Consider the following 12,754-nt stretch of genomic DNA (forward strand, 5'->3'; position numbering starts at 1 on the left):
TGGGGTTATTTCTGGGCTCTCGAGTTTGTACCATTTCTCTGTCTGTTTTTATGCCAGTACCATACTGTTTTGATTACTTTAGCTTTGTAATATAGTTTGAAATCAGGACGTGTGATGCCTCCTGCTTTGTTCTTTCTTTTCAGGATTGCCTTAGCTCTTCAGGGTCTATTGTGGTTTCATATGAATTTTAAGATCTTTTTTTTTCTATTTCTGTGAAAAATGCCATTGGAATTTTTAAAGGGATTACATTGAATCTATGTTGGCTTTGGGTAGTATGAACATTTTAACATTATTGATTCTTGCAGTTGGTGAACACATATCTTTGCCTTTGTTTGTGTCTTCAATTTCTTTCATCAAAGTCTTGCAGTTTTCAATGTACAGATCTTTCACCTTCTTGAATAAGTTTATTCCTAAGTACTTTATTGTTTTTGATGCTATTGTGAATGGGATTATTTTCTTTATTTCTTTTTCAGATAGTTTGTTGTTAGTGTATAAAAATGCAACTGATTTTTGTATGTTGATGTTGTGTCCTGCAACCTTACTGGATTAATTTATTAGTTCTAACAGTTTTTTGGATTAGACTGTAGTTTTTAGGATTTTCTATATGTAAGATCATATCATCTGCAAACAGAGACAGTTTTACTTCTTCCTTTCTGATTTTGATGCTTTTTATTTCTTTTTCTTGGCTAAGTGCTCTGGCTAAAACTTCCAGTACTGTGTTGAATAGAGGTGGTGAGAATCGGCACCCTTGTCTTGTTCCTGGTCTTAGAGGGAGAGCTTTCACCCTTTCACCACTGAATATCTTGTTAACAGTGAACTTGTAATATACAGCTTTTATTTTGTTGAGGTGCATTCCTTCTGTATCCAAATTGTTCAGAGTTTTTAATCATGAAAGGAGGCTGGGGCTTCCTTGGTGGCACAGTGGTTAAGAATCCACCTGCCAGTGCAGGGGACATGGGTTCGAGCCCTGGTCCGGGAAGATCCCACATGCCCCTGAGCAACTAAGCCCGTGCGCCACAACCACTGAGCCTGCGCTCTGAGCCCGTGAGCCACAACTACTGAGCTTGCCCGCCACAACCACTGAAGCCCACACACCTGGAGCCTGAGCTCGGCAACAAGAGAAGCCACCATAATAAGCCCGTGCACCGCAACGAAGAGTAGCCCCCGCTCACCGCAAGTAGAGAAAGCCTGCGAGCAGCAAGGAAGACCCAACACAGCCAAAAGTAAGTAAATTAAATAAATAAATTTAAAAAACAAAAAAGGAGGCTGAGTTTTGTGGATATATGTTTTTATTTCTCTTGGGTAAATATCTAACGGTGAAATTGCTGACAAATTGTTTTCCAAATTGGTTGTACTGTTTTACACTTCTATCAGCAATATCTGAAAATTCCAGTTGTTACACATCCTTGCTAACATTTGGTGTTGTCAATCTTCTTTTTTCCTCCAGCTTTGAGATATAATTGACATATAACATTGTGTAGGTTTAAGGTGTACTATGTGATGATTTGATATATGTGTATGTTGTGAAATAATTACCACAATAATGTTATTTTTTAAAATATGGACTGCTTCACAAATTTGTGTGTCATCCTTGCACAGGGGCCATGCTAATCTCTGTATTGTGCCAATTTTAATACATGTGCTTCTGAAGCAAGCATAGTCTTTTTAAGTTTAGCTTTTCTAATGGGTATGAAGTAACCTTTCTAGTATCTCGTGGTTTTAATTTGCATTTTCCTGATGACTAATGATGTTGAACACTTTTTTATTGCTTATTGACCATTTCCTCTGTGAAATGCCTCTTCAAATCTTTTGCCCATTTTTAATTTTTTTAAAATTATTTTTTGATGTGGACAATTTTTAAAGTCTTTATTGAATTTATTACAGTATTACTTCTGTTTTTTGTTTTGGTTTTTTGGCCACGAGGCATGTGGGATCTTAGCTCCCCGACCAGGGATCGAACCCGTATCCCCTGCATTGTAAAGTGAAGTCCTAACCACTGGACCACCAGGGAAGTCCCTTGCCCAATTTTTAGTGGGTTGTTTATTTTAATCATTGAGCAGCAGTTCTTTATATACTCTGGATGCAAGTGAGGTATGTGTATTGCAGATCTCTCTCCCATTCTTTGGCTTGTTTATTTATTTCCTTAGTGGAGTCTTTTATTGAGCAGAAGTTTTAAAAATCGATTTTTTCTTTTATGGTTAGGCCTTCTGGGTCTGCTCTAAAAAAATCTTTGCCTACACTAAGTTCGTAACAGTATTACTCTACATTTTCTTCTAAAAGCATTAGAAATTTAGCTTTTATGCTTAGGTATATAATCCATCTTGAATTAATTTTTGTGTGTGGTTTGAAGTTGAGGTCAGGGTTTTGTTTTGTTTTTTTCCATATGGATAGCTAGCTGTTTGTTCCAGCACCACTCTTTGAAAGACTTCACCTTTCCCACTTAATTGTTTTGGTTCCTTTGTAAAATAAATCAGTTGATTATATAAGTGTGGGTGTATTTCTGGATTCTCTTATTTTGTTCCATTGATCTATTTGTTGAACTTCAGTCTTGATTACTTTATCTTTATAGAAAGGTAGTGTATGCCCTTCAACTTTTGCATTTTCAAGATTGTTTTGGTCATTGGAGGTCCCTTGAATTTCCATATAACTTTTAGAATAAATGTCAATTTCTACACACAAAAAAAAGCCTAACAAGAATTTGATTGACATATCCATTGAAAAGCATATCTAAGTTTGTGGTTGATTTTCGACTGTGGCTTATTGTGATATTACGATTGATTTTTTTTTTTCAATTTCAGTTTGGTCAGATTTTGTTTGGGGATTTTTCTCTAGAAATAACCTAAGGAAGGAAGTATTAGGAGACCTGAATGAAAGAAGAGGCATACTGTATTGTGTTCCAGGTTCAGATTCAAAACTGTAAAGAATTAATTCTACCTAAAAGTTATTAATTCACTACAAAAAAAAAAAAAGAATTTGATTGAGATATGAAGAATCTGTAGATCAATTTTGGGGAGAATTGTTATCTTTGCAATATTGACTCTTCCAATCCATGAACATAGTAAATTTTTTCTTAGGTCTTCTTTAATGTCTCTCAGCATAAAGTGTTTAATATACAGATCTTACACATTTTATTAAATTTATCTATATATTTCATGTTTTGTGCTACTATTTTAAATAGCGGTTTTTTTCAAAGTTTTTTAATTTTATTTTATTTTATTTTTGGCTGCATTGGGTCTTCATTGCTGCGCGAGGGCTTTCTCTAGTTGCGGCAAGCGGGGGCTACTCTTCGTTGTGGTGCGCAGGCTTCTCATTGCGGTGGCTTCTCTCGTTGTGGAGCATGGGCTCTAGGAGCACGGGCTTCAGTAGTTGTGGCACGCGGGCTCAGTAGTTGTGGCACGTGGGCTTAGTTGCTCCGTGGCATGTGGGATCTTCCCGGACCAGGGCTTGAACCTGTGTCCCCTGCATTGGCAGGCGGGTTCCTAACCACTGCGCCACCAGGGAAGCCCTAAATAGCGTTATTTTTAAAATTTATTTTCTTTACCGACTTTTCATTGCAAGAACATAGAAATATAATTGCTTTTTGTATATTCCTCTTATATCCTGAGACTTTGCTAAATTCACTTATTATTTCTCGTAGTTTTTTTGTAGATTCCTGAGAATCTTCTACATGCAAAATCATGTCATATGCAAATCAGAGGCAGTTTTACTTCTTCCTTTCCAGTCTCTGTGGGTTCTCTTCCTTTTTCTTTCTTTATTGCACAGAGTAGGACCTCATTACAATGTTAAATAGAAGTGGTGAGAGCAGATATCTTTGCTTTGTTCCCAATTACGGCAGAAGAGTTTTCAATCTTTCATATTAAATATGAGGTTTTTCATGGATGTCCTTTATTAGGTTGAGGAAGTTTACTTTTATTCTTAGTTTGCTGAGAATTTTTATTGTGAATTGATATTCAATTTTTAATTGGTTTTCTGCATCTATTGAGATAACATATTATTTTCCCCTTTATGCTATGATGTGAATAAATCCACCTTAGTTGTGATTTATTATCATTTTTATATATCTATCATTGGATTCCTTTTACTAATATTTTGTTAATGATTTTTGCATCTATCTGCATAATGTATTTTAGGCTGCTGTTTTCTTTTCTTGTAATATCTGTCTGGAGTGTCAGGATGATGCTGGCCTCATACAATGAGTTTGAAAGTATTTCCTCCTGTCTTTTTTGAAGGCATTTATGTAATATTGGTAATATATCTTTTTTAAATGTCTCTTTTTCTAGGCAGACTTTTCTGAACTTTTAAATAAGGTTTAATATGCTTCTTATAAGCTCTGTTTCCTAACACTTTTCATACATATAACTGTTTGCTTAAATTCTGTCTTCTTCATTAGACTGTAAGCTTCATGAGAACATTTCTCTGTCTTGCTTACCCCTGTGTTCCTAGCATCTAGCAAAGTGCCTCATTCAGAGTACAGTTGACCCTTGAATAACATGGGTTTCAACTGCATGGATCCACTTACACACTGATTTTTTTTCAATGAATATATTGGAAATTTTTTCAGAGATTTGCAACAATTTGAAAAAACTCACAGATGAACCATGTATCCTAGAAGTATCTAAAAAAAATTCTTTTAAAATTAAGTATGTTATGAATGCCTAAAATAAATGTAGATGGTGGTCTATTTTATCATTTACTACCATAAAAATAGTCAAATATATTATAAAAAGCTAAAATTTATAAAAACTTATGCACATACTTACAGACCATATATGGCGTCATTCACTTTCTAGAAAAATGAAAACAAACATAAAGATGCAGTATTAAATCATAACTGCATAAAATTAACTCTAGTGCATACTGTACAACTGTAATAATTTTGTAGCCACCGCCTGTTGCTCTTGCAGTGAGCTCAAGCATCATGAGTATCCACTTAAAATGTGACACTAATCATCTCCACCTGGGCAGTTCGTATCTCCAGTACTGCTTATCACAGTAAAAGGTGACCTCTTGCAGATCACATGTATTTTTCATCATGTTTAGCACAATACTGTAAACCTTGAACAATACCAGTGGACCCATACGAAGTGCCACTAGTGATGCTGGAAGTGCTCCCCAGAAGCAGAGAAAAGTCATGACATGACAAGAAAGAGTTGAACTGCTTGATATGTACCATAGATTGAGGTCTGCAGCTGTGATTGCCCACCATTTCAAGATAAATGAATCCAATATAAGGACTATTATAAAAAAGAAAAACGAAAAAAGGAAAAAAGAAGAAGAAAGGGAAATTCATAAAGTCATCGTTGCAGCTAGGTCAGCAGTCGCAAAAACCTTGCTCTTTTTGAGAAATATTGAATATTGCACTTTTTTTTTAACATCTTTATTGGAGTATAATTGCTTTACAATGGTGTGTTAGTTTCTGCTTTATATCAAAGTGAATCAGCTATACATGTACATATATCCCCATATCTCCTCTCTCTTGCGTCTCCCTCCCACCCCCCCTACCCCACCCCTCTAGGTGGTCACAAAGCACCTAGCTGATCTCCCTGGAATATTGCACTTTTTATCTCATTGAAAATGCAGCTTTTATCTGGGTGCAGGATTGCTGTAAGAAAGGCATGCTTATAGACTTTAATACGACTTGAGAAAAAGTGAAGTTGTTATATGACAACTTAAAGCAAAAGGAAGGTAAAAGATCTAAAGCTGGAGAATTTAATGTAAGCAAAGGATGGTTTGATAATTTTAGAAAGAGGTTTGGCTTAAAAAAATGTCAAGATAATAGGAGAAGGGGCTTCTGCTGACCAGGAGGCAACAGGTGAGTTCCCAGAAGCCGTTGAGAAAATCATTGAGGAGAAAGGATATCTGCCTGGACAGGTTTTTAATGCAGATGAAAGTGCCCTATCCTAGAAAAATTGCCATAAAGGACATTTATTAGTAAGGAAGAGAAGTGAGCACCAGAATTTAAGGCAGAAAGAAACAGACTAACTCTACTGTTTTTTGCAAATGCAGTCAAGTGCGTGGTCAGGACTACCCTCATCTGTAAAGCTGCTAATTCTCAAACCTTGAGGGAAAAAGATAAACACCAGCTGCCAGTCTTTTGGTTGTACAACAAGAAGGCCTGGACAACGAGAGCCCTTTTTCTGGACTGGTTTCATCGACACTTTGTTCCTGAAGTCAGGAAGTACCTTGCCGGTAAGGGAATGCCTTTTAAAGTTCTTTTGATATTGGACAATGCCCCTGACCACCCAGAACCCCATGAATTCAACACTGAAGGCACTGAAGTGGTCTACTTGCCCCCAGACACAATGTCTCTAATTCAGCCTCTAGATCAGGGGATAATAAGGACCTTTAAGGCTCATTACACATGTACTCTATGGAAAGGATTGTCAGCACTATGAAAGAGAACCCCAATAGAGAGAACATCATGAAAGTCTGTAAGGATTACACCATTGAAGGTGACATTTTTGTTATAGAAAAAGCCGTGAAAGCCATCAAGCCCAAAACAATAAATTCCTGCTGGCAAAAACTGTGTCCAGATGTTGTACATGACTTCACAGGATTTACAACAGAGCCAGTCAAGGAAATCATGAAAGAGATTGTGGATATGGCAAAAAAAAAAAAAAAAAAAAAGTTGGGGGGGTTGGTTTGAGAGGTTTCAAGATATGGGTCTTGGAGAAATTCAAGAGCTAATAGACACCACACCAGAGGAATTACCAGAAGATAACCTGGTGGAGTTGAGTGCTTTTGAACCAGTGCCAGGCAATGAGGAAGAAGACGTAGAAGTAGCTCCAGAAAACATACTGACATTAGACAGTCTGGCAGAAGGGTTCCAGTTATTCTTCTATGATACAGGCTCTGAAACTAAAGCAAACAGTAAAAGAAGGATCAGTACTATATAGAAATATTTTTAGAGAAATGAAAAGGCAAAAATGTCAGACAAATTATGATATATTTCCGTAAAGTTACACCGAGTGTGCCTGCCTCTGCTGCCTCCCCTTTCACCTCGGCCACCCCTAGGACAGCAAGACCGACCCCTCCTCTTCCTCCTCCTCCTCAGCCTACTCAACGTGAAGACTTCCACTTAATGAAGAGTAAATAATCATGTCATAAACTTATCTGTTGTGTATGTATGTGTGGGTATCTTCATGTGAAAATGTAATAACTGAACAGCAAGAACTGTATGAGATGTTTGTGTGTCATCACCATCATTATCACCTAAGTATTCATCATGTAGAACACTGTGTGCAAGACTGGTAATGAGGTAGTTAGTCTATCCGTACACAAGCATAAGGTGAGTGATATTTAATACAAAGTTAACAATCTGTTAGTTTTCTTCCTGCTTTATAACTTTGCTTCCAAAGAATTACATTACCATACAGTATGCCTCCCTTTCTTGTAATTGGAGAAACTTTGTATCATCCTGTCATCACAGGTAAGTGTTTTTTTTTAAATGTAGCAATATTTCCAGTACTGCATTATGAATATGACCATAATACTGTATGCCATACAAATTTTATAATGATTTATTCATTTGTGTATAGGCTAGCCTACCGTACAGTAATCGTATTGCTGCTCTTCGTTATCAATACATGAATCATTATACCTGGAAATAACTATGAATTTCTTTTTCACATTATCTTTTCATTTTTGATGTCTAGTGTTAGTAATACATGTAACATCTACAGTGTTTTATATCGTATAAGACAATATTGTTGTAGATACTGACAGATGATTCACTTGTAAACAGACTATGTAAACTTAACGGTATAAAAACAGTACAGTACTGTAAATGTGTTTTCGCTTCCTTGTGATTTTCTTAATAATGTCTTTTTTTGTTTGTTTTATTTATTTATTTTTAACTGCGTTGGGTCTTCGTTGCTGTGCACGGGCTTTCTCTAGTTGCGATGAGCGGGGGCTACCCTTCATTGTAGTGCGCAGGCTTCTCATTGTGGTGGCTTCTCTTGTTGCAGAGCACAGGCTCCAGGCGTGTGGGCTTCAGTAGTTGTGTCACTCGGGCTTCAGTAGTTGTGGCTTGCAGGCTCAGTAGTTGTGGCACACGGGCTTAGTTGCTCTGCAGCCCATGGGATTTTCCCAGACCAGGGCTCGAACCTGTGTCCCCTGCATTGGCAGGCAGATTCTTAACTACTGCACTACCAGGTAAGCCCAATAATGTTTTCTTTTCTCTAGCTTACTTTATTGTAAGAATACAGTATATAATAATATAACATACAAAATATGTGTTAATTGACTGTTTATGTTATCAGTAAGGCTTCAGGTCAATAGTAGGCTATTAGTAGTTAAGTTTTGGGGGAGTCAGAAGTTATAGGCAGATTTTCAACTGCATGGGGGGCTGGTGCCCCTAACCCCTGCATTGTTCAAAGATCAACTATATATACAAATGAATGTTTATATTTATATTGTATTAAATTAAAGGGAAAATAAGAGACTAGGAAAACTGAGAATTGTGACAAAATACTGAAGACAATATAAAAAGTCTTCCTTTTAGAAAAATTACATCAGAGCAAAAAAGAACAATGAAGACTAGGTGGGTGGTATAATATTAATGAATGAAAGTGAGAAAGCAAAACCTCTTATTTTGATTTAGTCTTCTCAGTCAAAGAGGATGCTCTTTGGACTGGAAAAGATAAAATAAACACTGGTTCCAGAGAATGTAATCAAATATAGCTGAGATTATAAGAGATCACCTGACTACTTTAAATGAGCTCAAGTTTCTGGGCCTAATTTACATTCTGAGGTGCTGAGGCCCAGTAGATAAACTGGCTGAACCACTGCTGGCAGTCTTTGAGAAAGCAGAAAGTGTGCACGTTGTGTGGAGGGGATGGGGGATGGGCAGGGGGAGGGTGGCATGGCAGGTGGAGAGGAGAAGTTCCAGAAGATTGGAGTCAGAAGGTCATTTCAGCAGGCTGAAGGCTGATGACCTTGCCATCCATCTTGGGTGATATTCTTCAACTATTTATTAAAAAGAATAAATTGTAGGTATTTAGAAAAGGAAGTTGTAGTCACTGTAAGCCTATCAGAGTTTACTGAAAAAGAAGGGGGTGGGAGGGGATGAGGGAAGGAGGAAGGGGAGGAGAGAAGAGATGAGTAGAGTAGAGAAGAAAAGGAAAAGAAAAAGAGCGCAGGCTTGGTGGGTAAAGAAGGCCTGATTTCAACCCCATGTTTCACTTCTTAGTAAAATGACATTAGGCAAATTATTTATCTCTATAAGCCAAATTTCCTTATTGGTAAAACAGAAATAATAAGAGAACCTACTTCATAGGGTAGTCCTGAGTTGTAAATCAAATAATGTGTGTAATGCACTTTTTTATCAAAATCAGTGATGATTGTGACGGGAGTGATAAAAGATGAATGATTGTAATGGCAATAATCCTGAAGGAGGAGCAAGTGAAATAGTTAATGCAAACTTATTCCGTTTTTGAAGGCATTACCAGACAAATTGGGAGAAAGCTGTACTTAGTTTTAGCTATACTTATCATAAGATTATTCTAATATTTAGCTATATTTATTGTATTTGTATAGTTTAATTGGGTTTCAGCAAGACCTTGACAACATCTCCATGATATCCTTGTGAAGAAGCAGAAAGAATACAGGCTGGTTGAACAACATATAACTGGTTGAACAGTCGTATCAAATTGTGCTAATTAATGAGTTCATGTCATGCTGGAGGGGGGAATAGTCCAGAAGTATGATTCCGGACTATTCTTAAGCCTATCTTTTTTTTTCTAATCCATTATTTGCATGAAAGCATTGATAGCAGGCTAATCAAAGGTGGGAGAGATAGCTAATAAGCTGCCTGAAAGAAACAGGACCTGAAAAGTCATAGTATAATATAGTACAAAAAATATGGGCTTGGTGTCATGGGTCTACCATTACTTGCTTATGACCTTGAATAAATTACTTAACCACCTGAGCCTTTGTTTTCTAATTTGCATGAAGATAACACCATCTATTCCATGGTGGTTGTGGGAATAAAAAAGATAATATATGTGTACTAGTTAAATATATATGTATTAGTTATCTATCAGTATATAATAAATTACCCCAAAACGTGGAGGGTTAAAACAATAAATGCGTATGTCACACAGGTCCGGAGGGTCAGGAATCCAGGAGCGGCTCACTTAGGTGGTTCTGGCTCAAGGTCCCTCATAAGGTAGAAATCAAGATTTGGGTTGGGGCTGCAGCCACCTGAAGGCTTGAATGGGACTGGGAGGTCTGCTCCTAAACTCACTCATATCACTGTTGGCAGGAGGCCTCAGTTCTTCATCATAAGTTCCTCATGATATGGTAGTGGCTTCCCCAGAAAAAGTGATCTCAGAGAGAGAGCAAACAGGAAGCATCAGTACCTTTTATGACCGAGTCTCTGAAGTCACATACTGTCACTTTTATTTTAGTCTATTCTTTAGAAGTGAATCAGTACGTTTAACCCATACTCAAGGGGAAGGGAGGGGAATATCATAGAATTCTGTGGACCTTAAAACCACCACATTATAAAAAGTACTCCGTATAGTGCTTAGCACACAGCAGGCACTCCATAGATGGCAGTTGCTTTTATACTGTTACTAATATACACCTAATACACGTGGTCCTTACTATAAAGCTATTGTGAGCAGGACAAGAAAAACTCATGGTTTTTTAGATTCCTGGAAAATACAGAGAAGGAAGCACCATATATCACAATATTCATTATATCTGTTTTGTAAACTAAAATGAATGAACTATTTTTGTACTGCATATATTGCATTAAGAACATAACTGATAGGGACTTCCCTGGTGGGGCAGTGGTTAAGAATCCGCCTGCCAATGCAGGGAACACGGGTTCAAGCGTGTTGGTCCGGGAAGATCCCACATGCCGTGGAGCAACTAAGCCCGTGTGCCACAACTACTGAGCCTGCGCTCTAGAGCCTGCGAGCCACAACTACTGAAGCCCACGTGCTGCAACTACTGAGGCCCGTGTGCCTAGAGCCCGTGCTCCGCAACGAAGAGTAGCCCCCGCTCGCCGCAACTAGAGAAAGCCCACACACAGCAACGAAGACCCAATGCAGCCAAAAATAAATAAAAATAAAAAATAAAAATAAAAAAAGAACATAACTGATAAAAAAATATTTAACACTTAATAGGTATACTTAAAATGTATAGTCAGCCTGCAAATACCAGTGACACAGATAGTTTGAATGACAGTTAATCCAAAAATTGATTTTGTTTGGTTTTGTTAAGATAAAATATAAACATCTATATTTATATTTAACAAATATGAGAATTCTTAAAATTTTAACTGTGTAGTACATCAACTTGTATGAGTCCTGCTCTCCTTTCCATCTAGAAATGGGCCACTAAGCTAAGACTGAGGGGCCCCAGTCTGCAGCAAAGATAAGAAGACTTGCTAGTTCACACACCTTCCATGAGGGCAAGGAGTAATTTAGGGGGGAATTAAACCAACAAACAAAAAAGTGTATCAACAAAGGGCTCAATTAAGCCAGAGAGTTGATGTTCACAGTAAAAGTTTAGAAACAAGAATAAATATGGCTAAATCACTGGGTAACCTAGAGTTCCTCTGTTTATATATACATATGGATACATAGTATCCATACTAGCCTCAAGAATTGTCCAAAGTTCTTTGTAAACAAAAGCATAAGAACTCTTGAACCCCAGGTGGACAGAGTAATTCACTGGGCCACTTTTGTAAGATAAGATCATTAAATTGAAGATATTGTCATACCCTAAACTGGTTCATTTACTAGTGTTTTGATTTGTATTAATCATTAGACAGATCCTCAGGCTAATGTCTGATGTGGTAGAACGCTACTTAGCAACTCACCAACATAGCAATCAAACTTCTAACATGTTCAGAACATAGTCACTGATTTGAAAGTAAGTAAAAATGGCCCCTGAGGAGCCAGTGTTTACAGAGTTTATATGTGTCTTTGTAGGAGAGGCAGAAAGTCTCCCAAGAGTTTGACAGAGAATCTGATCAGGTCAGCAGCAGCAGATAAAAAAGTAGTGAGGAGGGTCTAAAGTGTTGCCTTAGCCACACACTGACAGTGGTGATAAATGTTATCAGAAAAGAAAGTCACTAGAGAACCAGTGAAGAGAAAATCCATATTAAAGACAAACAAGAGAAAATCCATATTTAAAACAAGCAAACAGTATTTTAAGGTCATTTACCATATAGGGGACATGTAAAGGCTTTATTAATCTTTTTGTTCATCGAGGGTATCTTTCTATTATGGCCAGGGCAGTAAGCAATAGTCATAATGTTGAACCAGAGTTGAAAAACAAAAGGTTACTTGTGTTTATTATCATCTTTTTAGTAAGCCAAGGAAGTTTGTGATACAGTTAGAGATAAGATACGCATAAAAAAATTTTTTTTTAAGTTTTGACACTTGAGTAAGCTTTACTTATTGACTTATATAGAATGCACATAGAAGAAGGGGTCACTAGAGGCCTCTGGAAAAACTGTGTACTGATTTAGCATCATGAGGGTTGCACAGCCTGTTCTGTGAATAATAAAATAATTATAATAGTAGCCATCATTTAATGAGCACTCACCATGTGTCAAGAACTGTGTTAAATCTTTACATGCATTATAATATTGAATCTTCTCAACCACCATTTAAGTATTATTATTATCTCCATTTTAAAGATGAGGAAATTGAGGTATAGCAGTTAAATAATTAGTGCGACAGAATCAAACCAAGGTCTGAATACATCCATCCGGGTTTCCCAGCTCAGTCTAAGT

The 12,754-nt window shown here is 37.1% G+C and overlaps 1 protein-coding gene and 1 pseudogene across 3 annotated transcripts in view; one reads left to right on the forward strand and one right to left on the reverse strand.

Annotated features, from left to right (window-relative positions):
• CSTPP1 (centriolar satellite-associated tubulin polyglutamylase complex regulator 1) overlaps window positions 1-12,754 on the forward strand; it is a 200,900-nt gene that overhangs the window by 128,958 nt on the left and 59,188 nt on the right. For 2 of the 3 annotated variants that reach the window (XM_068555019.1, XM_068555021.1), the window contains one exon: window positions 6,007-6,189. The exons of the other annotated variant lie outside the window; for it this stretch is intronic. In XM_068555019.1, coding sequence (XP_068411120.1) covers window positions 6,007-6,189 — 183 coding nt within the window. The remainder of the gene's footprint in view (window positions 1-6,006; window positions 6,190-12,754) is intronic. 3 annotated transcript variants of the gene reach the window in all.
• On the reverse strand, window positions 1,555-1,654 carry LOC137772771 (U6 spliceosomal RNA; annotated as a pseudogene).

The sequence above is a fragment of the Eschrichtius robustus genome, chromosome 11 (assembly GCF_028021215.1).
Source record: "Eschrichtius robustus isolate mEscRob2 chromosome 11, mEscRob2.pri, whole genome shotgun sequence".
NCBI classification, from domain to species: domain Eukaryota; kingdom Metazoa; phylum Chordata; class Mammalia; order Artiodactyla; family Eschrichtiidae; genus Eschrichtius; species Eschrichtius robustus.